The sequence below is a fragment of the Pelodiscus sinensis genome, chromosome 26 (assembly GCF_052426305.1).
Source record: "Pelodiscus sinensis isolate ZL-2025 chromosome 26, ASM5242630v1, whole genome shotgun sequence".
Taxonomy (NCBI): Eukaryota; Metazoa; Chordata; order Testudines; family Trionychidae; genus Pelodiscus; species Pelodiscus sinensis.
In genome coordinates, this window is record NC_143077.1 from 1309622 (window position 1) to 1335266 (window position 25645).

General features: G+C 43.9%; 2 protein-coding genes across 5 annotated transcripts; one reads left to right on the forward strand and one right to left on the reverse strand.

Moving 5' to 3' along the window:
- The first annotated feature begins 7832 nt into the window (after positions 1-7832).
- On the forward strand, positions 7833-11070 carry PNRC2 (proline rich nuclear receptor coactivator 2). The gene is made up of 3 exons (XM_075909006.2): positions 7833-7978; positions 8437-8639; positions 10050-11070. The coding sequence occupies exon 3, from the start codon at positions 10068-10070 to the stop codon at positions 10485-10487; it is 420 nt and encodes a 139-aa protein (XP_075765121.1). The 5' UTR covers positions 7833-7978; positions 8437-8639; positions 10050-10067; the 3' UTR covers positions 10488-11070.
- Positions 11071-16367: 5297 nt separating this feature from the next.
- Positions 16368-24040, reverse strand: SRSF10 (serine and arginine rich splicing factor 10). Of its 4 annotated transcripts, none has more exons than XM_075909005.2 (6): positions 23688-24040; positions 21880-21986; positions 20130-20231; positions 18992-19154; positions 18649-18699; positions 16368-18500 (listed from the first exon to the last, which is right to left on the reverse strand). In XM_075909005.2, exons 1-6 carry the CDS (start codon positions 23750-23752, stop codon positions 18203-18205), a joined length of 786 nt encoding a protein of 261 aa, XP_075765120.1. In that variant the 5' UTR covers positions 23753-24040; the 3' UTR covers positions 16368-18202. The 4 variants fall into 4 exon arrangements, with proteins under 4 accessions (XP_075765120.1, XP_075765117.1, XP_075765118.1 ...); XM_075909002.2 differs by having other exon boundaries at positions 23682-24039; XM_075909003.2 differs by having other exon boundaries at positions 18649-18702; positions 23688-24034.
- Positions 24041-25645: the final 1605 nt, after the last annotated feature.

Below are 25645 nucleotides of genomic sequence, written 5' to 3' on the forward strand. Positions count from 1 at the left end.
TATCCAAGGTATTCATTACTCTCGGCTTCTACTGTAGCTGGAGTCTAACCTTCTCCCTCTCTAATCCCTAAGGGTATGTCTACACTACCCCGCTAGTTCGAACTAGCAAGCCATTCCGAACTATCTAGCCCGTGCTGCGTGTAGCCGCGCGGCACAGGGTTCGAACAAGCCGGCATTTAAAAATGGCGCCGGCCAGCTTATGCAAATTAAGCCCGGGAAATTCAAATCCCGGGCTTCATTTGCACGTTCAGTATGCATACATTACCCCGCTAGTTCGAACTAGCAGGGTAGTGTAGACATACCCTAAAATAGCCTCTGCCATGGGACAGAAACCACTCTGGATGCATTATGGACCTTTCTGCAGCTGCCATCCACTGGCACAACTCCATCTCTCCCGTTACTGGCCTTGTGCTCTCCTACCAAAGAACAAGGTTCTGTTCCCTTCCATCTTCTGCTCCCCATCGCAATTACGAGCATCTTCAATTCAGCACCTTTTGGATCTAACCTCACTAGTCACTGACGGATGGATCAGTGTGCGTGTGTGGGTCCATGGCAGCCCTCTTTGCAGCTCACTTTCCTTCACACCCTTCCTCCTCTGTCATCAGGCTTGGGCTCTCTTTTCCCCATTGATTGTCTAAGATCTTTTCCTATTAAGTTCATCTTCCTCTGTCAGCAAACATCAGGGCCACATGTCTGTCTGCATGAATGGTTTGCAGCTGCCGCCACCTGCTGGAGAGTGCATGACAGCCTCTGGATACGGAAGGAGAGAACAGATCGAGAAGCAACAACAAATACAGGACCACATCCCGTTGTTCTCCGAAAGTTGGCAACCTTACCCACAACTAATTGCACAAAACCGAACATCCCTATCCTGCCCCTTCCTTTCCTTAAGGCCATTGTATCTATTGTTTTGAACCATAGAACATTCATGCCTTCAGCAAAAACTAAGAGAAAAGCACTGGTGCAATAATCTAACAAAGAGCACCTATGCCTTTTAACAGAGATTTCTGGCATCTGATGTGAAGTACAGGCAGTCCCCGGGTTACGTACAAGATAGGGACTGTAGGTTTGTTCTTAAGTTGAATCTGTATGTAAGTCGGAACTGGCGTCCAGATTCAGCCGCTGCTGAAACTGACCGCCAGTTCCGACTTACATACAGAATCAACTTAAGAACCCCAAGCGTCCCCAAGTCAGCTGCTGCTGAAACTGATCAGCAGCTGATTCCAGGAAGCCCGGGGCAGAGCAACTCTGCCTCGGGCTTCCTGTAGTCAGCGCTGGTCAGTTTCAGCAGCGGCTAAATCAGGACGCCTGGGGCAGAGCAGCTGGGGTGCTGCTGGGTTGGACCAGTAGCGCCCAGAGCGGCGCTGTGGGACCAACCGGCAGCACCCCAGCTGCTCTGCCACAGGCGTCGGGAGAAAAGCCTAGTCTGCTGGGGGGGGGGGGGCATACTAGCTGCGCCCCCCACCCCCAACCCAGCAGACCAGGAAGACACGGGCGGCAGACCGAGACGCACCGCGGTCCCGCCTCCTGGGTCCTCCGCGGCCTGGCTACCACTTTTTTCCAGCTTGGAGCTTTGCCGGAAAAAAGCACCAGTCTAGACGCGGATCTTTTGGAAAATAAAGCCTTTTCCAAAAGATCCCTTATTTTAAGAGGGAAAGTTTTCCGTTAAAAGCATTTGCGGAAAATCATGCCAGTCTAGACGTAGCCTAGTTGTGCATCTTGTGTGAGAAGGTGAATTCTTTTAAAAACTCATTCATTACCTGGAATGCACAACAATGGCACTGTTGCTTATTAGTGCCAGATGTGCATGTAGAAAATACATACATGGGCGTTGGGCATGTACAAAAGCCCCTTTCAGAGTTATATCATGGCTGTTGTAAAAAACATGTTCAACAAATGAATCCCTAACTGTTTCTCCTGACTGTTCTGGCTGTAGGCTTTTCTCATCACAGGTATTACTGGTTTGAAACAAAAAACATCTTAAGGCCCACTGCCAAGTTGGTTGTGCTTTTAGTTATTATATATGAGTTGCTACTAACATCAATATAGGTGATTAAAAGTTAATTACATTGCAAAACAGTCCACTTTTCACCATTTAGGTTCTCTGTTTTCCTGTTTTACATTTCAAATTAAAACAGACTACTCAGTTCCCTTTGTTTTTGCTCAGTTCCTCTTTCTAGCACAAGGTTTCTAGTTTAAATGTTTGGGTTGCAAACAAAGCAAGCTTATTCCCCTCCCCCACATCTTTTTCCCTCCTGCTCACCCCCCTTCCAGCACTTGGTGCATCCAAGTCAGTTTTCCAGTGTGGGTGCAGAAGTCAGGCTGAAGGGGGCAGAGTGCAGGGTTGAGGACACAGGCAGGAAGGGCAGGGGTTGAGGTGAGGATGGCACTGTGCAGAGATTAAGGGGGCACAGTGTAGGAGTTAGGGTGCAGGAAGGGAACAGGGGCTGGGGAGCCTAGGGGGGCCAGGGGAAATAAGGAAGCACCATGCCCACAAGGGCACCAACAAACAAGTTTGCCCAGGGCACCTAGGGCCAGCCCTGCCTACCTGTGCAGTCAGTACATCCTCTGCACCAGGGGGGAAATGGGAAAGAAGATGGAGAAGAACCAGTGCTCTGCCTACAGAAGCAATGCTGTGAGAATTCTCCCCAGGCCCCAGAGTACTGGAATGGTTGCAGAGCTAATAATAAACATAGTACAATGATGGCTCTTTTTTGGCTTTATATTGAGTGCTATGTTTGGAAGCTTTAGCCTGGCTAACTCTTGTCTTTAACTTTGAAACAAACGCTGAGCTCCTCTTGCACCCAGGGAATAACACCACCACATGCACACATTTTCCAGGCACATTGTAGCAAAATAGTTTCTTTGCAGATGTGTGGCTTGTTTACCACGGTCTTTTTCCATTCCCACGTGTGTCAGGATGAATGGGTGTCAGCCTGACCTAAAATGAATACAGAAAAGACAAGATGTCTTTTTAAATATCTGGCAAGAGATAGCAAGGAACAGACAACCAGTCCTTGAGTTATCCCTTGGTCCGAGTTAAAAATACGCTGTAACTATCACATAACATGTTATCTCTGAACCCAAACAGTTAGCAGGAACCTGTTTTTCAATCTGAACTATGTTGAGAACATCTGTGAATCACAGGATGAAGTGACATTTCACCCAAGGTAAACAAAATAAAGATTTTAAACACAAGGGCTGCATCTAGACTGGCATGATTTTGCGCAAATATTTTTAACGGAAAAGTTTTTCCGTTAGAAGTATTTGCACAAGATTGCGTCTATACTGGCATGTGCCTTTGCGCAAAAGCACCCATGCCAGTGTAGACGCTCTCTTGTGCGAGAAAGCTCCAATGGCCATTTTAGCCATCGGGCTTTCTTGCGCAAGAAATCAACTTGGCTGTCTACACTGGCCCTCTTGCACAAGAGGGCTTATCCCTGAGTGGGAGTGTCGGAGTATTTGCACAAGAACCACTAATTTTGTACAGTACAAAGTCAGTGTTCTTGCACAAATACTTGTGGCTAGTCTAGACAGGCAGCAAGATTTCGCGCAAAAGTGGCTGCTTTTGCGCAAAATCTTGCCAGTCTAGATGCACCCAAGTAATGGGCTGATATGCACTGGAGAAAAGTTTCTTCATGTAACTAAGCGGAGCCCAAGTAATAGTATACAGTATAGCAAGCCCTGTTTCTACAGCCTGGTGCTTCAGTATAAAGTTACTAGAAACATTTCAGCTATGAAAGGAAGCAAGACGTCCTAATGCAAAAGGGAGAAACACACATTATAATTCTTACAGAAAACCTGTGTAAGTGGCAGGCAAACATGAAACAGGGGTGTGTCATGGGACAGACTCACCACCATGGCGCCTCCAGCTGGTTGCCCTGGGAATTAGCTTGTTGACTCACTGGACGCCTCCCTCTAGCTCAGGGTTCTTAACCTGGGGTGCAAGACATGTCAGATTTTTATGACATACCTTAGGTTTAAAACTGACCTATTTCAATTGTTAATAAGGGGTGTGAACATACTTTGAGAACCAAAGGGGCGCAGGCTGCAGTAAGGTTAAGAACCACTGCTCTAGCAAGTGCCTCCTCGTGTTCTCCTTGACCACAGCATCCTCTTCAGGACACTGCCCTCTGGCAGTGCCCACTCCAGTGTCTGAGCCCCCCCTTCTTGGGGTTGGTGCTTATCCTGCTTGCACTCCAGGGTCCTCCCTGCCCCAGGGCACCCTGTTTTTCCCCCCAGCAAACACCCACTTCTCTTGGACCCACCTTGCCTCAGTGACTCACTATCAGTCATCACCTAGCCCCTGCCTCAGGGACACACTGCTGTCTAGTAACGGCCACTCCTCACTGGCAAAAAGGGGGGAGTTGCTGCCCCTGCTTACAACGGCTGCCTCTCTACAGCCCTAGTAGCCTCAGGCCTTGCTTCAGGCCCTGGAGCCTGGGAGCTTGCTTGGCCAGACCTTCCCCACCATTGCTCTCCCTCCAGGAAGCCTCCTACTTCCCTAGCAGTCAAGTCCATACTGCTTCCTCCAGAGCAGCTGTCAGGCCTCCTCTCCCTCCAGGAGTCCTTTATACAGTCCCCAGCTGGGCCCTCATTAGCGAGAACTGCCTCCCCTCTGGCTTCCCTCTCAGCCCGCACCCAGGGCTGGGGTTTGGCCCTTAAAGGCCCAGTGCAGGGCAAATGCCCTGCCACAGGAGCTGCGTCTAGACTGGCAAGTTTTTCCGCAAAAGCAGCTGCCAGCTGTCTACACTGGCTGCTTGAATTTCCGCAAGAACACTGACTTCCTACTGTCTGAAATCAGTGCTTCTTGCGGAAGTACTATGCTACTCCCGTTCGGGCAAAAGTCCTTTTGCGCAAAGCTTTTGCACAAAAGGGCCCGTGTAGACAGCTCAGCTTTGTTTTGCGCAAAAAAGCCCTGATCACGAAAATGGCGATCGGGGCTTTTCTGCAGAAAAGCGCGTCGAGATTGGCACGGCCGCTTTTCCGTAAAAAGTGCTTTTGCGGAAAAGCGTCCATGCCAATCTAGACGCTCTTTTCCGCAAATGCTTTTAACGGAAAACTTTTCAGTTAAAAGCATTTGCGGAAAATCCTGCCAGTCTAGACATAGCCGGGGTGTAAAAGAATAGCAAGTAGTTGACGACTCGCATCCTCCTTCCCGTGCTGAGGGCGAAAGGGGCTAGCTGGGGATGCGCTCCCCCCCGATTTGAATGGGAACATTGTTGGCTATTCCCCTTCATCAGGGAGTGAGGGGAAAGTGCAGTTTGCTGCATTCCTCACTGGCTAGGGAGCAGATGAACCTGGACTCACCCCACCTGGGGGGGACATGCACCCCTCCCCCGGCTGTGCCCACTGGAGCTGCAGTGGCCATAGAGAGGTGCTTCTCCCCTGGCCGCAAGCTGCTGCGGTGAGAGAGGGGCTGGGGTTCTCCTCTCTTCCCAGGGTCACCTGCACGCTGAACCGCTCATCCCAGAGCGTATAAATGAAGCATGTACATTTTCATTGTATTTAAAAAAATTGAGTTAAGGGCCTGAGCAATGCTGGGTACGTCTTCTAGTAACTTGAATATTAAAACATAATTCCTTGTCTGTTAGAACACATCAGATTATTCAACAAAATATTTTAAAGAGCCAATTACTCTACTGTCTGATTTGTATAGTCTCCACTCCAATAGTGCTTAAAGGCCCCCACTGAGAACTGAGAGGCCCAGGTGCCGTACATACACAAGTATGTGCATCATCCAGACAGAACTTGCCACTGAGGGTTTATGTCATTTGGAGACAAGATTGAATGTGACAGACAGAAATTCAGAGTTTTACTGTTGTTGATGCAGCCAAAGATGGGCCAAAAATAAGGGTAGTTTATTGGTAAAACTGTGTTATTGGCCACTCCTAAGATGCAATTTCTATCCCAAAGAGCTTCCAGGCTAACGAGACAGAGACTGGGAGAAAGGAAGAATTACTAATCCGCATTTTACAGCTGGGCAACACTGGCACAGATGGATGAGATGATGTCAAACAGGGAGTCTGTGTCAGTACGAACTTGACGGTGGTGCCTTCAAAACTGCATTAAAATTATAAACTCTCAGTTTAATTCATGGTTTTTCCCCTTGTCTTGCCTGCAGACTAGGCAGCTGTGGAGGGATGCATGTGGTCTGGGTCAAGCAGAGCCTGCGTTTAGGCAGTCACTATAGAAGATGGTGGGGATCCATTAATGAGTTCCCAGGCAAGTTAAAGTGTTCGCCAACAGGTTTTTGGGTATTGCCTTTACGGACATCTGATGTGTGTCCATTAATTCTTTCCCATGGAGCCTGTCCAGTTTGGCCAATATATATGGCAGTGGGGCATTGCTGGCACAGATCACATTAGAGGATGTGCAGTTAAATGAGCCCCTGAGGTAGTGATTGATGTTGTTGGTCCAGTGATGAAATCGCCTGTGTAGATGTGTGGGCAGAGTTGGCACTGGGGCTGATTGCAGAGGTGGATCCAGGATGATTATGATGGAGATGTGTTGCGTGGTTACTGGAAAGAATTTGTTTGAGGTTAGGTGGTTGTCTGTAAGTGAGGATTGGCCTTTCCCCCAAGGCCTCTGAGTCTACGGCTATACTACGAGCCTCTTCCGCAAGAGGAAATGCAAATGTAGCACTCATTTGCATATGTCGCGCTCTCATTTGAATTTCCTCTTCCGTTCCCTTTTGCACAAGAGATTTTTGCGCAAAAAAGCCCTGTGTTGACAGCGCCTTTTTGCACAAAAAAACCCTTTTGCGCAAGAGTTGTTCTTCCTCAAAATGAAGAATGCAAACGGGGGGGGGGGGGGGGGAGGGTTGCACAAAAAGGCACTGTCTACACAGCGCTTATTTACGCAAAAACCTCTTGTGCAAAAGGAAATGCAAATGAGCGCTGCATTTGTATTTCCTCTTGCGGAAGAGGCTTGTAGTGTAGACGTATCCTGAGAGTGAGGGATCATATTCCAGGATAGGTTGTAGATTGTTGATAGATTGTAGATTGTAGAGGTTTAAGATGTGGGGTGTAGGTTTAAGATGTGATGACAAGTGGAATTCTGCTGTTTCCTCTTTTTGGCCTGTGTTGAAGTAGTTCATGTCTGGGTACTCTTTTGGCAAAAACTTTGTGCAAAAGGACTTTTGCCCGAACGGGAGCAGCATAGTAGTTCCTCAAGAAGCACTGATTTCTTACATGAGATCGTCAGTGTTCTTGCGGAAATTCAAGCGGCCAGTGTAGACAGCTGGCAAGTTTTTCCGCAAAAGCAGCTGCTTTTTGCGGAAAAACTTGCCAGTCTAGACACCACCGAGGAGTCTAGCAGGGTGAAAAGGAAGCTGTATGCAGTGGTCAGCAGGATACAGAGGAGGAGGCCTCTGGCAGTGAAGTTTCAGTTCTTAGATCTGCTCCCAGCGAAGCTGCAATGGCCCAAGTTTCTGTTTCTGCATACCACTGACTGTCAGTCTCAGAGGGGTGCACAGGGGCCCTGGCCTGCAATGCTCCTGCAGCAGGGGGTTCCCAAGATACTAAAGCAAGGAGAGGCCTGAGGTGTTGTGGCCCAGCTGGTGTGCGGGGCTCTGCGGGGGGGCAGGAGGGGGCAGGAGGGGGCGGCCCTTGGCGTTCCAAGGGGGATGTCTGAGGGGCCAGGGAAATTGCTGGGGGCTGCCCCAGGGCCCCCCTAGAGCTCCCCTCCCCCCAACTCCGCCCCTTCCCGACATGCTCCTCTCCGAGGCGATTCAAACCTACGGCAGCGGCTCCTCCCCGCCTGCTTCCCCCCAGCAACAGGCTGGCCTGGCTCCGATTGGCCGGCGCGGGTACCTCGCGCGCTCATTGGTCGATCTGGAGGAGGGGGCGGGGCGCGGACGGGAGTCCCTCGCGCAGGAAGGCGGCCGCCATTTTGTGTGGGTGGCGAAGGCAGCGCAGCGGAGCCGCGGGCCGGGCTGCGCGCGGGGGGTGTGAGCGAGCGGGACGGACAGAAGTCGGTAAGGGGGGGGCGGGGCGTGAGCCGGGCGCCGCCGCCATGTTGTCGCTGGCGACCCGCGGCTGCGGGGTTGGAGGGGGGGCGGGTTGCGTGTGCTCCCCCCCGCCGGGGCAATGACCGGGGCGATACCGGCGGGGGGGCGCCGATGGAAACGCGCCTGGGCTGGCGGGCAGGAGGGGCCGCGCCCCGGGGCTTGCCTGGGCTGGCGGGGAGGAGGGGCCGCGCCCCGGGGCTTGCCTGGGCTGGCGGGGAGGAGGGGCCGCGCCCCGGGGCTTGCCTGGGCTGGCGGGCAGGAGGGGCCGCGCCCCGGGGCTTGCCTGGGCTGGCGGGGAGGGTCTGCGGCGGGCAGACCGGTTGCACTTGCGGGGGTGGGAACGGCGGTTGCTGTTTCAAATCTCTTCCGGCCAGCGCGTGCCCCCCCCCCAGCCGAGTTAACGTTTTTGCTTTTTGCCTTCTTAGGTCGGACTTCTCCTCTGGGGCGCCGGGGCCGAGACTCTGATGTTGGGCTCGGCTTCCTGGCTGAACGCGAATCAGCCCATGAAAACTTCCAGCCCTACACAAAGGAAGGGGTTCAACAGAAGGCAGCGCCTGCTCTTTTGGGCCTGGCAGCAGGAAGGTCTACGGGAGAGGGAGGCTGCAGCGTGTAAAAAGGAGACTGAAAGGTAAAGTGGATCATCGTGACAATAGAAGAGCGGAAATAACCTGCAAGTGCTTTGGAAATCAGTTGCTGAAATTAGATTTTAGATGCCAGCTGCATTCTCATTTTCTACTGGTTCTTAGGTCATCACCGTGGTGGTAGAGTGGGTTCTAGTAGTCTGCGATGTGCCACCACATAGTGTGGTTCTTTTCCTTTCTCCCCAATGCGAAAGCTGTATGTTTTTAAGGCAGTATATGGACTTGTTTTTCTTGATGAAGGCAAGGTTGAAAGAAGTGCATCTACCCTTAGTGCTCAAGGGATGTGATGGTTAGATTCTGCAGCTGTTGATTCCTTGCTCTTGGACTGGACCAAAAAAGCTGCCTCCTACACCCATCTTGTTCTGTAATCAGTTGTCATCTGCATAACTTTGAATGATATAGGTATCATTAAATATCTTTTAGTTTAAGGAAAAACTTTAAAAAAAAACCCCACCCAAATAGCTGTGCCCACCAAAGCTCATGATACCCATCTACATGTTTTGTTAGTCTTTAAAGTGCTACCAGACTGTTGTTTCAAGTTTTTCCTGTTACAGACTAATTCAGGTACCCCTCTGAATATGAGACTAGGATTAATGTATTGAATCTGATACAGTCTTCTAAGCAAGCCTGTATAAAAAGTGGAGGACAAGTTTGATGTGCTTCTGGTAACCTGTATTGTTAAGGAGGAACTTTTGTACTCCATACCTTTGGAGAGTCCTGAGGGCCAACTATTTGATGTCCTGGTAGATTGCAGTTAGAGTTCCCTCATGATTGAGTTGAAGCTTGTATTTCTGAGGCCTGGTTGGAATACAGTCCCTTTTGTAGCCATTGATGTCCAGATGTGTGAACTCATGCCTGCTAGAGAGTTCAGCACGGATGAGGAATGGGGGAGAAATTCTCAATTGTGGATTGATTGAACCAATTTTATGCATGCGTTTTCAACCATGAATCTTTCTTGTACTCTCTGCAGTGTTTCTTCTGCAATCTTTACCTGACTTTAGCTGTTATTCACAAATACTGATCTCTGCCAAATTGTGATCTAGTTTGAGTTGTGATGTCACGTCGCAAAAGTAGTTAGACCTTGCAGTTACAGAATTCATAAATACATTGAGACATTTGTTTTAACATTTGCAAATGGGCTAGGTATTTACAGATTCCTCTTCTTACACTTTTAATTACTGTCTGTCCAAATGAATGTCTGTCCAATCAGAGAATTACATGGTATCCATGAATTTTACCTGAAGTTTCTAGCTATCAGAATACATTTGCCTTTAATTAAACTAACAGGAGCAGAGCTTAACTTCAGTTTTTTATTTAAAACTTCAAAGCTGTATTTCCTTGAAAAATCAGTGTCTCATATGGAGCTCCCCCGACTATTGTTTTTCTCATTCACACAGGTGACATTTAAGTTGAAGATGGGTGGTGGAGAAAGGTTCAACATTCCAGTTCCCCAGACTAGAAATATTACCAAGAAGAACAAACAACTTAACAGGCAAAAGAGTAAAGATCAGAATTCTCAAATGAAGATGACTTTTATGAAGAAAGAAAGAGGATATGGATGTAGCTCATCTATTGCATGGCAGGCCATGCAAAATGGGGGCAAGAATACTGTGTGCTTCCCAAGTAATCAGAATTGGAATCCTACTTTATCAGGTCCCAACTCACTTTTCACATCTCAAACCAATCAGAACTATGCTGGAGCAAAATTTAGTGAGCCACCTTCACCAAGTGTTCTTCCTAAACCACCAAGCCACTGGGTACCCGTTTCCTTTAATCCTTCTGATAAAGAAATAATGACCTTTCAACTTAAAACATTACTGAAAGTCCAGGCTTGAGAACTTAAAAAATTGGGGAAAAAGTTACAGGGATTCAAATTTGAGAATTTTAAGTCCATAGTTCCAAAATACACAGTTTTTTAGCTGCATATAAAAGTTGTCACAATGTGTGCACTTTTGAAGATGCCCAACTTAATACATCTCAAAGTTGTATGTACTGTGTGCACTTACTGTGACCATAAACAATGTACTTGCAATATCAGTATGCAATCTAAACCACATTTGATGGTCAGTAATGGTATAAAGCATTGCTCTCAAAATCTGAACCATGACCACTTAAAACACAGAGTTTGTCACTAGAAATGTCAGTAAAAGTTTTAATGTAATAGAGCGTTCATTGGAAAAAGCAGTTCACAGAAGCACACATCCTAAATTAGTATTTTTCATAATTGTTTCAAATCAGTAAATTGTGTGAAACATGTTGAAAGATAACCAAGAATTGTACAAAATAAATCCACATCTAGCCCTTAAGATATTTTTTTTAAATTGAGTTTTTATTAGGAGTTTGTGGATCAGAGATTGACAAGACAGACAAACCTGTGACTAAAAGTGAGCTTTGCTTTTTTTTTTTTTTTTTTTTTTTTTTAAATAAAGGAAATGTATTCCCTGCAAATGATCTTGTAATGATGCAAAACAATGTCAGGCAGTTTTAACATCTTGATCACTTCAAAGATTTAGAAATGCATTTTTCTTTTGAAATTGAACAATTTGAAATGTGCCAAAGCATTTTGCACTGCCAGGTGACTGCCAAAAAGAATCTAAAACCTTTCCTTTATTGCGATTGCACTGAGCAGTTTTTAAAATGTTTTAATCAGTTTATATTTGAAAAATGTGAATGATAAAATTGCTTGGGCTAGTCTTAAATTAGATACCCTGTAGTAAGAATTTGTTTAAACTAATGTTGCTTGGGGCAAGCATGAAATGCTTACATAGGTAGGGGAAAAAAGAGCCATGTAAATAAAATGTAAAACTTTGTAGCATATGTAAATTTATGCTGGGCTTTCCTGCAGAAAGTATTTTTAGTACAAAACTGCTGAATGTAAGATGACCATGCGGAGTACATGGCCTGATTTAAAAAAAAATATTTTGTTTAAAGAAACAAAGCACACACGTGGCTGTGCCCTTGCACTTAAGTACTAGTGAACGTTCAGATTGATTTTGTTGTAAACTTTTTTAATTTAGTGCAAGAGGCTTTTAGAATTTATAACAAAAAAAAAAACACCCTACACAGATTTGTATAAGATGCACTTGTTTTGAATGTATAAAAGTGACTTTAGCTGGGTTATGAACTGTTATAGTAAAGTTTCTAAGATGTATTGATGTAAAGGTATCAGGTCTCAGACATGTTTATATAAATGTGTAAGATCTAGAGCTTTGCCTAAAAAGTATTTTAGCTGTTTTTATACAGCATTCTTGTATTTGAATACAGTAACTATTGAAACTGTAATAATGAAAGCCAGGTGTGGATGGCTTAATCTTCATTTGGTATCTAAATGTCTCAATATTGTATTTAATATCCCTCCCCTTAAAAGAACCACTGCAGTACTGTTCCATTTAAAAACAATGATATATAAAACCATACTAAGTCTTCCTTCTGAACTTTATTCCCAATATGCTGGTTGCCAGCATGTTAGTGTTTAAATAAAAGATGTTTGTAATACACCCACTACTTGATTTTATTTAGTGATGCCATTATCCACTGTCTACAAAAGCACAGAGGCTTCTGTGGTGGAAGCAAGAAACTGCATTGTGACATACTGAAAGGAAAAGATGACAATTTAACCTATAATCAGCAATAACAAAGGGGAAGTAAATAGGGTAGTAATTACAAAAGTGGCTTATATATAGCTTACTAAAGCAAAAGTGGTTCTTAAGTGCATATAGTTCTGTTTATACATTCAAAATGTGTTGGCAGCTATCACTGTTTACATGCATGTTCTCTGCAGAAGATGAATAGATGAGTTTTCTAAACTTATGTCCCTCATCTCCCCAGACTCACGAAATGTCATCCAGTGCACCCAAAGTGTCATTGCTATATATTGGAAAGCTTAAAGTGTTTATGAAGTACTACTTGTACATGTATCAATTGGAAAGCTCAAAATAAATAAATCTTCTCTCCCTAAACATGTCTGGTTCTTTTCTTAAAAGAAAATGTTGCACAAAAGCCTTTAGTGTAAGAGCATCCATGGCAGCGTAGACATTCTCTTGCACAAGAAAGCACTGATGGCCATTTTAGCCATAAGGCTTTCTTGCGCAAGAAATTCACACTACCTTCTTGTGGAAGAGCTTTTGCTATTACTTGTTTTGCTATTATTATTTGTTATTACTTAGAGGAATAACTTCCGGAAGAAGCCCTGTTTTCTGACGCTGTACTGTAAATTTACTTGCACAAGAACAAGTGTGCAGTGTAGACGCTCTGCAAGTTTTTGTGCAAGAAAGCCTGCAGTGTAGATGTAGCCTATGTGAATTTCAGCAGAGGAAGGATTCTATTGGTAAAAGATGGTATAAGTCTTAAGAGTCTGAAATAAGATTACCAAAAGAGGGAACACATCTGTGTGATTATGGATTTGAGTACTCAGCAGTAGCTAACTAGGTAGTAAAAGACTTGGATGGCAACAGCTGGCAAGATTTTTAAATCTTGGAGGAGTAAGAAGGAAGACACATTAGCTTTCATACCTGGGAGATAGGATTGATAGTGGAATTGTAAATTGAAAGAGGCAGAGAAAAACTACTGAAGCCAGGGCCTAGATACACTCATTGTTTCCTCATACTCATCTGCAGGGCTTAACAAACAGCAGCAAAAACCGCTTGCAAGCCCCATACTGCGCATGCACGCACTGAGAATGAACGGGGCACGCGGCTGAAATCTTCTCTCCATGGGCAAGTAGACTGTATAGTTTGTCGAGCCTTGCTCATCTGTGATTAGCAGTTACAGACTAAATACAAGACAAAATGTAAGCTTTTGGCTAAAACACTACCTTTGAGGGCCTGATTCATTACAGGAGGGGTCTTAAAGGTGCTATCAGAATAGCAAAAGAAATGATGTTTGTAACTTGAAGGTACAACTGAAATCAGTGGTATAGAGTTAGCCACTAAAGCCATAGGTGAGCTTAAGAAAAGATGGATTTAGTATTTCCTGGGATTATTGAACCATTTTGATTATACTTTTACTGCCTCATTAGGGACTACTTGTTCCTTAATCTGTGTATAATTCCAAAATTTACTAGTTTTTCTGCTGGCTGAAACATTTTACACGTGACAGGTTTCCACAGTAGGGCTAAGTTTAAAGTTTTCTTGCAAGGAAAGCATTCTGCAAGGGATTCAATTCTCCCCTTCACAGCTGAAGCCTGAGAACTTACTCTAGGGGATATGCCTGTCCTATAAACAGAAATTTTAAAAAGCAAATCATTTTGGAAGGTACCTTTAAAGAGAAGCAACCCTTACATTTTTTTCAAACTCAATTTCAATCAAATCCAGAATGTAAATGAACAACTATTAAAGAAAAAAAAAATTGAGATTTCAACTCAATATTGGGGTAAACTGAATATATGGAATTAGAAAAATCTAGTCCTCCGCCTCCCCCTCCCCAGGATAGGTTGTGTCCCCCTAACAGGATTCCATTGTAGGTGCTACAGAATAGTGCTTATGCTATTTTTATAAGTGCTGGTGTTGTTCCAGATTGCGAGTTGCTGCCAGCCTATGAAAGAATGTCCATTCCTAGTTTATAGAAAATCTGCATGCCTTTGACACAAGCAACTAAAAGTTTCATGCCAGCTATCATAAAGGCTATCCAAAATATTTCCATAACTTGTGCAGAAAAAGCTGCACATGATTTGACAAGTAGAAAGCTAATACAAAAAACCTATATTGAGTAACATTGATCAACACTTGTTCATAACTGCAACTTCAAAACAAAGTTTCCTCATATCTATGCATTAATCTCCCAATGGATTTGAAAGTTATACAGTACTTTAGCTCTACAAGAGATAGAATCCTAGGACTGGAAAGGACCTTGGGAAGTCATTGAATGCAGTGCCCTGCTCTCATGGCAGGACCCAGTACTGTCTAGACCAGTGTTTCTTAAACAGTGTTCCAGTGCTGTGCCATGGAGAACAAGAATTCAAAATGGCTGCCCTTAAAAGGACAGGCAACCTTTATTTTTGCTCAGTAACCCCCCCCCCCACCCCTTTTTTGCTCAGCAAAAAATCCTTGGGTGTTCCTCATTAAAAAAAGTGTTCCTCAGTCTTAAAAAGTTTAAGAAACACTGGTCTAGACCATCCCTGATATTTATCTGACGTACTTTTAAATATCTCCACAGGAAGAACAATTTTTCTCCCTCCTCCTTGTGACATCCTTTTAGATACCTGAAAAACACTATCATGTCCCCTCTCAATCTTCTCTTTTCCAAACTAAACAAGCCCAATTCTTTCAGTCTTCCTTCATAAGTAAAGTTCTGTAGACATTTAATCAAATAGGTGGAACCAAGGAAAGTCTGCCCAATGGTATTTCAAGGTAGGATGACCACCATGTGACTTATGTGGAACAGACTGTGGTCAGTTGAAGTCAGAAGGTGCTTACATTACAGTATAGCCAAAATCCTGTACATTTTCTTCAATTCCGTTATTTGGCACATTGAACATTGAAAAGGTAAGGCATAATGGTGAGGTGTACAAAGAAAACCTTAACATCTTTCCCCCACCCTACATTCTATATAAGTGTCTTCAGACAAATCTGACAGCTCTCTAGATTTTTAAAAATAGCATTGCCATATTTTTTGCATTTAGCATGTTGATTTTTAAATAGAGTATCAAGGAATGTATTCTGAGAAGCGTGCCTGACAAATGAAACATAAGTTATGTAACAGACCTAGGACTGCAGTACAACAGTCCTCTTAACATTTCCAGTTATATTAAGAGAGTTCATTTTAAACGGCTCTTTTCAAGAGCAGGAATGTCAAAATATGCATAAAACTTGTACCATCTACACTTAACATACATTATGAAAGCTAGAGTAAAAGCATTTAAAATGGTACGTAACAGAATCATCTGTCTGTTTGTGAGATGCCTGCATTTATCACCAGTTCTAGTCTGAAACCCAGCTATTTCATCCACTGCATCTTGAAGATTTTCAGTAATACGGGGACTGGACTCGATCTCTCAAGGTCCCTTCCAGTTTTAATATTCTATTATATTGGGTGCATGGACTTTTGGATTTAAACCTAGTAACATGGAATGTAAGTTCCAGTAGAACCTTCCGTTACTGCTGAAACAAACCTGTAAGTATGGATTAGAAGCAAAATAAGAATGCCTAAAGAATCTGCATTAGGATAAATTCTATTTTACCACAGAAAAGCATAGTTCCCTCCCTCCTCACCACTCCAAAGAAAAGACATATATACATAATATTGCACAAGACAGACTTATTTGTTCTGAGAGCAGTAAGAAGGTGTATGCATTGGATAAAGATGATGGTGTCTGCAGGGGCTGTGACTTGACTGGCACAAATACACAAACATTCCCTCCCAACTTGGCCATGTTCTGATAATTCCCTTTCTGAAACAGCCGATTTCAATTGAGTTGTAAATACTTTTGGTACTATGCATGACATAGCTGTTATCTCAATTTTATTTCCTCATTCATTTTTAAATGCTGGTTAGCCCACAGTAATCACCCAACATCTAGCTGAATTATCTTAAATATGACAAATAAGGAAATCTGTACATTTGTTGCACAATATTGATCCTCGAAGTCAGGGCAAAATGAAAAAAGGAATTCATGTTCCATTTTACCATTAAACTGTAAATAAGTCGTCTTACTTTACACAAGATTATAGCTTCGTTCCTAATGCTGCTCTCAAATCAAATTCTAAAGCTTCAAAAACTCCAGTGGATCAGTATTTACTTCTTTTTTTTATTTCAGCATGTTTGCTAAATTTACAGCAAGCAGAAAATAAGCTGGGTCTTTAGTTATTTTGATCAAAACATTGATGTTTTAAAGGTAGTACACAATATCTGTTAAAAAGAACATATAAAAATACCTTTTTAGAAGCCCCTATATGAAAGAAAATACAAAGTTTAATCCCACAACTTTCCTCTGCTAGAGCTGCACGCTACTGCTAGTTTTAAATAGACTTTGTTGTTTTAAAACTATACATCCAGGAAAGTCTACAAAATTAAAAGAACGTGCATATAAATGATTGCATAGCAGAACATGAACATTAACTGGAAAGAGTAAAAAAAATTAGAAATACTATCAAGTATACAAAGGTTCTAGAACCAACTTCTTATGCATTCAACCACCAGTATTTAAAAGCTGTCTGTTTCCTCAGAGGCCCTGCTGAAATTACTAAAACCAAAATCTTTAAGTAATTCTCTAAAAATGAAACTTTCACCAACATCTTAATATACTATACAGACAGCAAAGAACATGAGGTGTCTGATGCTGGCTTTTGTCTCAAATTCTACAAGTTCAATGCCAGAAGCCATTTCCTTATACCATATGTCTTGCCTTCCAGAGAAATACTTGTGAGATTACATACTGATATTATACTATTTTCATATCAATTTACTCAAGATACTGTATGTGTGATAAACAAAATAGCTAGAGATGCAGCTCTAATTCACACCCAACCTGAAAGATTTGTTCTTAAGTAATTTAAAATGAAGACTTGTAACCAAAGCACTATCCAGTCTTGGGAGGAAGGGACATAATTTAGGATTGCTTGACAAGATACATTTTTAAAGTGTAAAAGCAAGCCTTTAGTTATTCACAAAGATGGCTAGAGTTTGATATTTATGAATACACCAACTAACCACAAGAGTAATTGGCATAAAAGTTTAGTTCTTACATACTGTACACACACAACTTGAAACAATCTACTTGCATCTAACAGCAGGAAACTAAGCAATTTATGATTAATTGCTCACTAAAATTTAGAATAGATACAAAAACTGAAAAAAATGTACACACATTAACCTAATATTGTAGCTGCTCTGTCATATGCTTACATTTGACCTTTGTATTTTCAACTGTTTTTTAAACCTATCATCAACCAGGTAAAAGCAATGAAGCCCTGTCCTGACAACACTCACAACACTGTGTTATTTCCCAGGAATCCTCAAGACTGGTTCTCCCCACATACCATATGCAATGTTAGTACCATCTCTCCAGATGGTGGGGTTAACAAGAAACTTCAATACCATGTGTCTACTTGCTGTAGGTCAGCAAAAGAAAAAGGAGATTTCCTCCCTTTAAACAATGGAAATGTAATGTTGCCAGTCAATTTCACAGCATTGTACTACAGCTGCCCAGTTTTCCATTCATATTACAAACTTTTAATACTGAAGAAAAAGTTAAACTTTAGTTTAACGACTCCACACCAATTTGTACCAATTTCTCAGTGGATGTGAAATTTTTAATAGGACAATGTTGCAAATTATGGTCAAGATATCACCAATATTTTAAGCATCAAAAATGCAAATCTTTACAAAAATATACATAGAGACACCACAATCAAATCAACAGCTGCCCATGACATTTCACAAAGTAGACTCTCAGTGGCTTCTCAACACTGTAACTTTAATTATAACCATTGCCTGCTACAGGGAAAACTGACAAAAAGTTCTTTTTAGCACTGCTGCAACATCATATTCCTGATAATTTAACTGAACTGTGTGTAATGAATGATTCATGCCTAAAAACAAGATGGTTACACGGTTAGTGGCCACTGGACTTGGGACTAGTCCATGACCTTGATCTGGATTTTGACCTAGATCTAGAGTGTGATCTTGACTGAGATTTGGATCTAGCTGGTTCTTTTTTTCTTGGTTCCTTTTCATATCTTGAGCTGGATTTATACTGTGTTTTAGGATCTGTTTTAGAGGTGCCTCTAGATTTGGTGTGAGATGCAGACCTAGAACGTGATTTAGCCTTCATTTCTTTCTTGGGCTGTGACTTGGATCGTGATCTTGAATTGGACTTAGATCTTGAAAAAGATCGATTGCGGTGTTTGAACCTATCAGAATAAAGGGGAGAGAGATTTGAACATAAAAATGCTATTCTTAGACATCTAGAACATTTTAAAACCATTTTTAGCAGGAGTAATTTTTAATCTAAAATTAAGGATTATCATAATTTAGTTAATTTAAATGGTGTAAAGTTACCTATCATTGTCCGAACGGCTCCTGCTACGCCGAGGTCTTCCAGTAGGTCTACTGCTAAAAAGGTACATCAGAAAAAGTAAACGGTGACAAATACCTTTGTATTTATATAGATGATTAATAAATTTAGGGTTTTTTGAGATGTGCATTTGCTTTTAATTCTTTAATATGAAGCACAGAATTGCATTTCATTCAATATTACCATTTTGATGAAGCATGCAAGATACAGTAACTCCCACATGTAATTACAATGTGAGCATACAAAAAAAAAGTATTCAAAACTAAATAGTATGGTTTTTCTTCTCCAACTGACTGCTGTGTAGTTGAAGCCAAACACTACACTTACTTTCTAGGACTATAAGATCTTCTATAGTTGTAATCAAAAGAACGACTTCTAGACCGCCTCCTTTCATAACTCCGGCTTCTAGATCGCCTATATCGGTCATAGTCATCGTAACGAGAAGAACTGTACACATTTCTCCCTTCCTTGGCTTTCATTTGATTTGGAGCTGCAGAAGAATAGAAGTATCATTTTTGTTAAAGAGTCAAATGTAACTTTCTAATTTCTAGGGTTCTCCCTGCTCCCTCTTTGAAATTCAATTATGCAGTAGTGGTGGCATCCATGTTTTCAAAATTAATTTAATTCAAGCCAATGTGTTCTTGATGAGGACTGGAAGGGAACAGGAGAGAAATGTAAGCACTGTGGCACACCATCTTTATGTCTCACTACTGATGCTTAGAGCAGTCTTTAGGATGTCCAGCTGCCAGTCCAAACAGAGTATTGTTTGGGTATAGCAGTGCTCAAGCCAAACACCTACACTCACAAATACCAACTGGTAGCAAATAGGGATGTAAGCGACTACCTGATAAGCTGAGGGGGGAGAAGAGGAGGAGACAGAGGTGCAGCAGTCCAGGACCTGGTACAAGCTGGGACTACTCAGTCCCGGCTTGCACTGTAGCTCTGCAGAGTGCCTCACCTTATTGACTAATCATGTAGTCGATGTTAAAGACTAATCAACAATCTGATATGCTTATCAGACAGTCGAGTTAATTAGCGACTCCCCCACACTACGTGACAACATATTTATAAAATACAAACATTTCAACATTTCATTCAGACACAACAAAGCATTTCACTTTGTTTCAACATTAAAATATAACGCATGCACCGAAAGTTGTTGACGTGTGCCTGCAAACAAATCACATTTTGGATTGCAATGAAAGCACATTTTATGATGAAATAACTGTTCTAGTTAAAGTTTCTCGACCAGTTCTAATATAGTCATTCTTATGGTAAAATAACCTCTGTACTTCAAGAAATTCTAGGGCTCTTTTCTAGACGCAAAGAAAGACCAACCGTGTTTGCTATAAAGTATAAAAAATATTCTTTGCTAAAATAATGGTTGCATAATGTTGTCTCAGGACTGACTTTACTAACATTAAGGCTAAAACCACATACTGATACTATGCACAAGACAACTTACTTTTCCGATCACCCTGCGCAAACTGGATTTCTATCTGACGGCCACAAATCCACTTCCGATCCAAATTATGCAGGGCATCTTCAGCATCACGGACATCTTCAAATGTGCTAAGTGTTAAGGTACTTGGGAATCTGAGTAATTACTTCAAATTGACAGTTCTTCCTGGATTCTGTAATCATGCTACAGGGCACACTAAAAACCTGTCTCCCATTATTGTAAAGTTATAGGAGAATTTTTGGAGAGAATATTAAATACAGTGATTAATCACTAAAAGTTAAATAGTCTTGGTTGCAACTCCATAGCCTTCTTTTCTCCATACATACCCATGTATCAAAAGTATTTTTTTTAAAGAAACCATTAGTGATCTGATTCTCTAGGTTTGCCTTACCAAACAAACAGAGGGAAATTCCAACTCTTAAAATACTTAAGCAACATAAGCAGTAAAAAGTGAAAATTCTGCATTCATTACTGTATTAATGAAACTTACTCTTTCACTTACTCCTTTAAAACTAATTTTGACTTTCAGCAACTGTTACTCAAATACAGACCATCATGTTCCATTACAGAATAAAGCACAGCGTTTCACTATAAGCTACAGATTAGACATTCTCATCTTTAATCCACAAGAATGATCACTGAAATTCACTCATATTCCTCTGTCTAGCTGAGCTGAAAGAATAAATCGTCTTTATCAGTCCACATACCAACTTCATCCATCTGCTGGGTACCACACAGGTATACTACTTAATAAATAAACCAAGAATGAATACATTTCATTCAAGACCGTTACAATTTCAATTCCACCCACAACTGAAATCATACAGGTTGTCAGACTAAACCAGAATAATTTATCAAAAGTTACCGCTTACACGAGAAATAGAGAAAAAAAACCTGTTATTCTGTAGGATACATTAGGTATGACTCCTTTAATCTTGGCCACCATTCAACTTCATCTTGACCTTTAACTCTTTAAGTGCTTGTCAGAAGGACTTGTCATGAGATGTTGGTCAAAAATGACAGATGGCTTTATCTTTTACTTTGAAAAACAACCTTTTCCCCCTTTTGTAGATAAAGCGAAGCTTTGTCTCCCATTATGGCTTGTCCTTCTTCCAGCTTTTCTTTACTTTTTCTTTTCCCAAACTCTCCCTTCTCTTCAAGCCTGATCCTTAAGAGGTCTTTGGCTTGTCTACTTGCCTTAATTGTTGAACTCTACTCTAAAGGTTCTTTCATGCTTTCTCTTTGGGGTCGCCATTACTGTACAGCTTTACATTCTCTGAGGCAACAACAGAGGACAGTAAATTAGGGGACAATATGAAAGAAAGAAGTTTACCTCATTTTTTATACAATCTGCTTTTGATCAAGTGATTCCAGTTTCCATGTTTTTAAATTAACAATGAATACCAGCTACAATTTAATTTGCTAAGTACAAGAACAAATTTACTTTCAGTATCAGTTATATTAAAAAATGTGGTAGACACTTCTGAGTCACTGATAACTCATTTAAATTATATAATATCAATCTGAATGATCCATATGCAACAAAATAGCTCTTACTGGATCTTGTTTAAAAATTTGAAAAAAAAGTAGTAATTTGTGAGGAGTTACTTTGAAAAAAAAAGGAACACGCCACAAGACATTTATTAGATACAACATACAAAAACTGCTTTTTCATTGAGATTTGTTACCTCTTACACAAACTTGAATTTCAAACTTCAACACCCCTCACTAATCAGCCATCTGAAGAAAGGATATTGAACGTAAGCAAATCCTCTTGGACGCCGAGTGTAGAAATCAAGTGGAACGTACACATCTACTATAGGCCCATAACGACCAAATTCACGACGCAAGTCTTCAGACCTGAAATACCATAAATACATTTTTATATATCCTCTTACTATTTATACAAGTTGCAAACTGAAAGCTTAAAGAAACAATTAAAAAAATCTTGAATAAAAAACATGGCCAAAGCATGCTTTTAGTTCTAATTAGATGATGTACAAAAACCCCTAGTTAGTCTGTGATAAAATAAGAGCAGGTTTTTAATTTATTCTGATTAGATCATACATCAACTCTACAAGGCTTTTTTTAAGCTCCCTAAGAGTTTAGGATCTTGGAATAATTAAATGCATATGCTAGCACCTTCTCATCTGAAAATTAGTTTAAGAAAAAACTTGTCTGAGACTTATAATTCCACATTTTTGCAATACAAAAATAGCAAGTTACAACATTTGAAAAAAAAAAAGCGAATTTTTCAGATATACAAAACAACAAAACTAGTCTAAAGCAGCTATTCAAGCCACTAGGAGTTAACTGCTTCATGAGGTGATCTAACAAAAGAGCATAATCTACTGAACAGAATTTGGCGCTATTTGAAATCATCCCTCCCCCCACCATCAGCACTCATACAGATTTCATTGTAGGTTATTTTATGTGCATATAATATAAAATGGCCCTGACTGGAAAAAAGTCAATCAAAAATCTATGCTAAGTTACTGCTATTCTTCCCCAGACTGAGCAAAAGAGATGAACTCGGGATACACATCAGTCATAAGAACACAAAACAAAAGATTCCATAGGCAATCTATACAAATGACAGTTTTCAGAATGAATTACTGAAAGGGACCAAATATGTTCCACATTCTCTTCAGAATTTGTATACAATAATTTTCTTCATCAACTGTTCTGGTAATTAAATACATTTTCCTCTGAAACGAACCACAAGTATAATCACAAAGGAAAGACATGTGACTGCTCAAAAAGCACTCACATAATTTGTTTCCAATTTAGAACTATTCCTATAACTGGGAAAAATGCAATTCCTATTTCATTCCACCATTTTCTACTTCAAGGTTAACTGAATGCATAACTCTTTAGGATAGGCTGTTTTCCTGATAACAAGTGAAACAATACAACCGTAGACCTTAATCCTGCACTTCACAAAAGCCACACACGGACTTAAATAGGATTTATGGAGAAAGTAAAGATCAGAGGACGATCTTTAATACACCAACTACAGCCTCAAAAATACTTTAAAGGTAGAAAGGCCGTGTGGTAAAAGCAGCTGTTTGCCAGAGTCACAATTCCTTACGGCTCCTGCCCTCGCAGGACACACGTCACAGCGCTCTGGTATTGGACCAGGGGTACTTTTACTTTAGACAACTATGGGATTCTACCCCCGGGGCTTTTTCACCTGCGCTACCCTCGGGGCGGACGAGCTCCACGTGCCGGTGCACGCGGGCACCTGGAGCACAGCATTTGCCCCCGGGAGACTCACGCACACACCCCGCGTAATTGCAGGGCGGCCACGTGAGCCCGCGGGGTTTCCACCGCTCTCCCGCTTCTCAAGAGCTTCCCCGCCGCGCTCTGCCTCGCGGAGAACGGGAACGATGGGGAGAATGGGGAAGGAGGAAACGGCCGGAGCCTCCATTCCGCTCCCTCAGACACGCTCCCCCCCAGGAGCCGCCCGCGCGGCCTAGTGAGCGCACCGCAGCCCGCGCAGCCCTCGCGCCACGCTCCCGCCCGCAGCCGCTCCCGGATCCCCCCCTCACTTACACACACCTGGTGTCGTCGGCCACATTCCGCACGAAGAGCGAGGTGTTCGGGGGGCGCAGGTAGCGGGACATGGCGGCGGCGAGCGGAGAAGGCCCCGACGCGGCGGCGAGACGAGGAGCCAAGCGACGCTCCAGAGACACAGCGCCGCCGCTATCAACGGCCTCGCCGCCTCTCGCGAGACTGCCGGGCGCTTCCTGCGAGAGTCGCCCAGGAATGGGAGGGGGAAGAGCGAGAGAAAGAGCTGGCGCCAAACGGTCGTTCTCCCCTCCCCCACCCTACGCCGTGCCACTTCTCCGTGCGCCAAGTCCTGGGTCTGCCGCGCGCACGCGCCGAAGCCTCTCGCCGCTTCCCTTTGCCGCCAGCGCGTCAGATTCTCCCGCCTCTTTTCCCCCCCTCCCGTTCGCCTCTTACTCCGCGCATGCGCTGCCCTGTGGACACGCGCGGCAATAGTGACCTGTGGATTGGTCGCCGGCCAACCCCTTTCCCGCCCGAAGGGGGGGGGGGAGTCCGGGGGAAGGTGGCGCCTGAGGGGCAGCGTTAGCCGCGGGGCTGGCTGCTGCGGGGGGCGAACCCCCCCCCACTGGCGCTCCACGTCGCTCAAGCCGCGAAACCGCTTTTTGTACAATTGAAACCCCGTCAAGCCGGGGGGGTGGCGGCCTCGCGCCCAGACCCGCCCCTCCCCGCGGCCCCGCACTGCCAAGGTACCAGTTGGGGGTGCTCGTGCCAGCCCCCCTTGGCCTCCGGCCGCCAGCCAAAGTGCTGAGCTAACGTCTCGGCTGGTGCTGCCCGCTCGGGAGCGCTAGAAGGGGCGTGTTCTACACAGACATGTCGGGGTAGCCGAGTGAGTCAGGCACCCCCCAGCCCCCCCAACCCCCCCCCCCCCCGAGTGTCAGGCACACCCCCCAGAGTGAGTCAGTCACACCCCCCCCCCCAGAGTGTCAGGCACACCCCACCACCCCAGAGTGAGTCAGGCACACCCCACCACCCCCAGAGTGTCAGGCACACCCCACCACCCCCAGAGTGTCAGGCACACCCCACCACCCCAGAGTGAGTCAGGCACACCCCACCACCCCCAGAGTGTCAGGCACACCCCACCACCCCCAGAGTGTCAGGCACACCCCACCACCCCAGAGTGAGTCAGGCACACCCCACCACCCCCAGAGTGTCAGGCACACCCCACCACCCCAGAGTGAGTCAGTCACACCCCCCCAGAGTGTCAGGCACACCCCACCACCCCCGAGTGAGTCAGGCACACCCCACCACCCCCAGAGTGTCAGGCACACCCCCCCAGAGTGTCAGGCACACCCCACCACCCCAGAGTGAGTCAGGCACACCCCACCACCCCCAGAGTGTCAGGCACACCCCCCCAGAGTGTCAGGCACACCCCACCACCCCCGAGTGAGTCAGGCACACCCCACCACCCCCAGAGTGAGTCAGTCACACCCCCCCAGAGTGTCAGGCACACCCCACCACCCCCGAGTGAGTCAGTCACACCCCCCCAGAGTGTCAGGCACACCCCACCACCCCAGAGTGAGTCAGGCACACCCCACCACCCCCAGAGTGTCAGGCACACACCACGACCCCAGAGTGAGTCAGTCACACCCCAACACCCCAGAGTTAGTCAGGCACACACCACGACCCCAGAGTTAGTTAGACACACAACACCACCCCAGCACGTATCTGGGGCTCTCTAAAGACTAACAAAACACGCAGATGGCAGCCTGAGCGTTTGTGGCACCATCCACTTCTTCATTTGAGGGTGTGTTGGAGGTCCAGCACCAAGAATAAATAGGGAAGGGTAGGAGGGGGGAGAAGAGGACATTGGGCAGATAAGTTTCAAAAGATTAGCCCAGCCAGACTGTACCAGGAAAAACTTAAAAAGTGTGAGTCATGATTCTTAGCAGGATCAAAGAGTGATTTCAGAACTCAAGGAGAAGGTAGTTGATGACCAAAATCACATATGG

Bases quoted from the DNA above. Each gene is read 5' to 3' on its own strand.
- PNRC2 (XM_075909006.2), top strand. From the start codon at position 10,068: ATGGGTGGTGGAGAAAGGTTCAACATTCCAGTTCCCCAGACTAGAAAT.
- SRSF10 (XM_075909001.2), bottom strand. From the start codon at position 23,752: ATGTCCCGCTACCTGCGCCCCCCGAACACCTCGCTCTTCGTGCGGAAT. The intron at 21,987-23,681 runs GTAAGTGAGGGG...ATGGTATTTCAG, and splicing joins GCCGACGACACCAGGTGTGT to GTCTGAAGACTTGCGTCGTG. The intron at 20,232-21,879 runs ATCCTTTCTTCA...CACTTAGCACAT, and splicing joins AGGATTTGCTTACGTTCAAT to TTGAAGATGTCCGTGATGCT.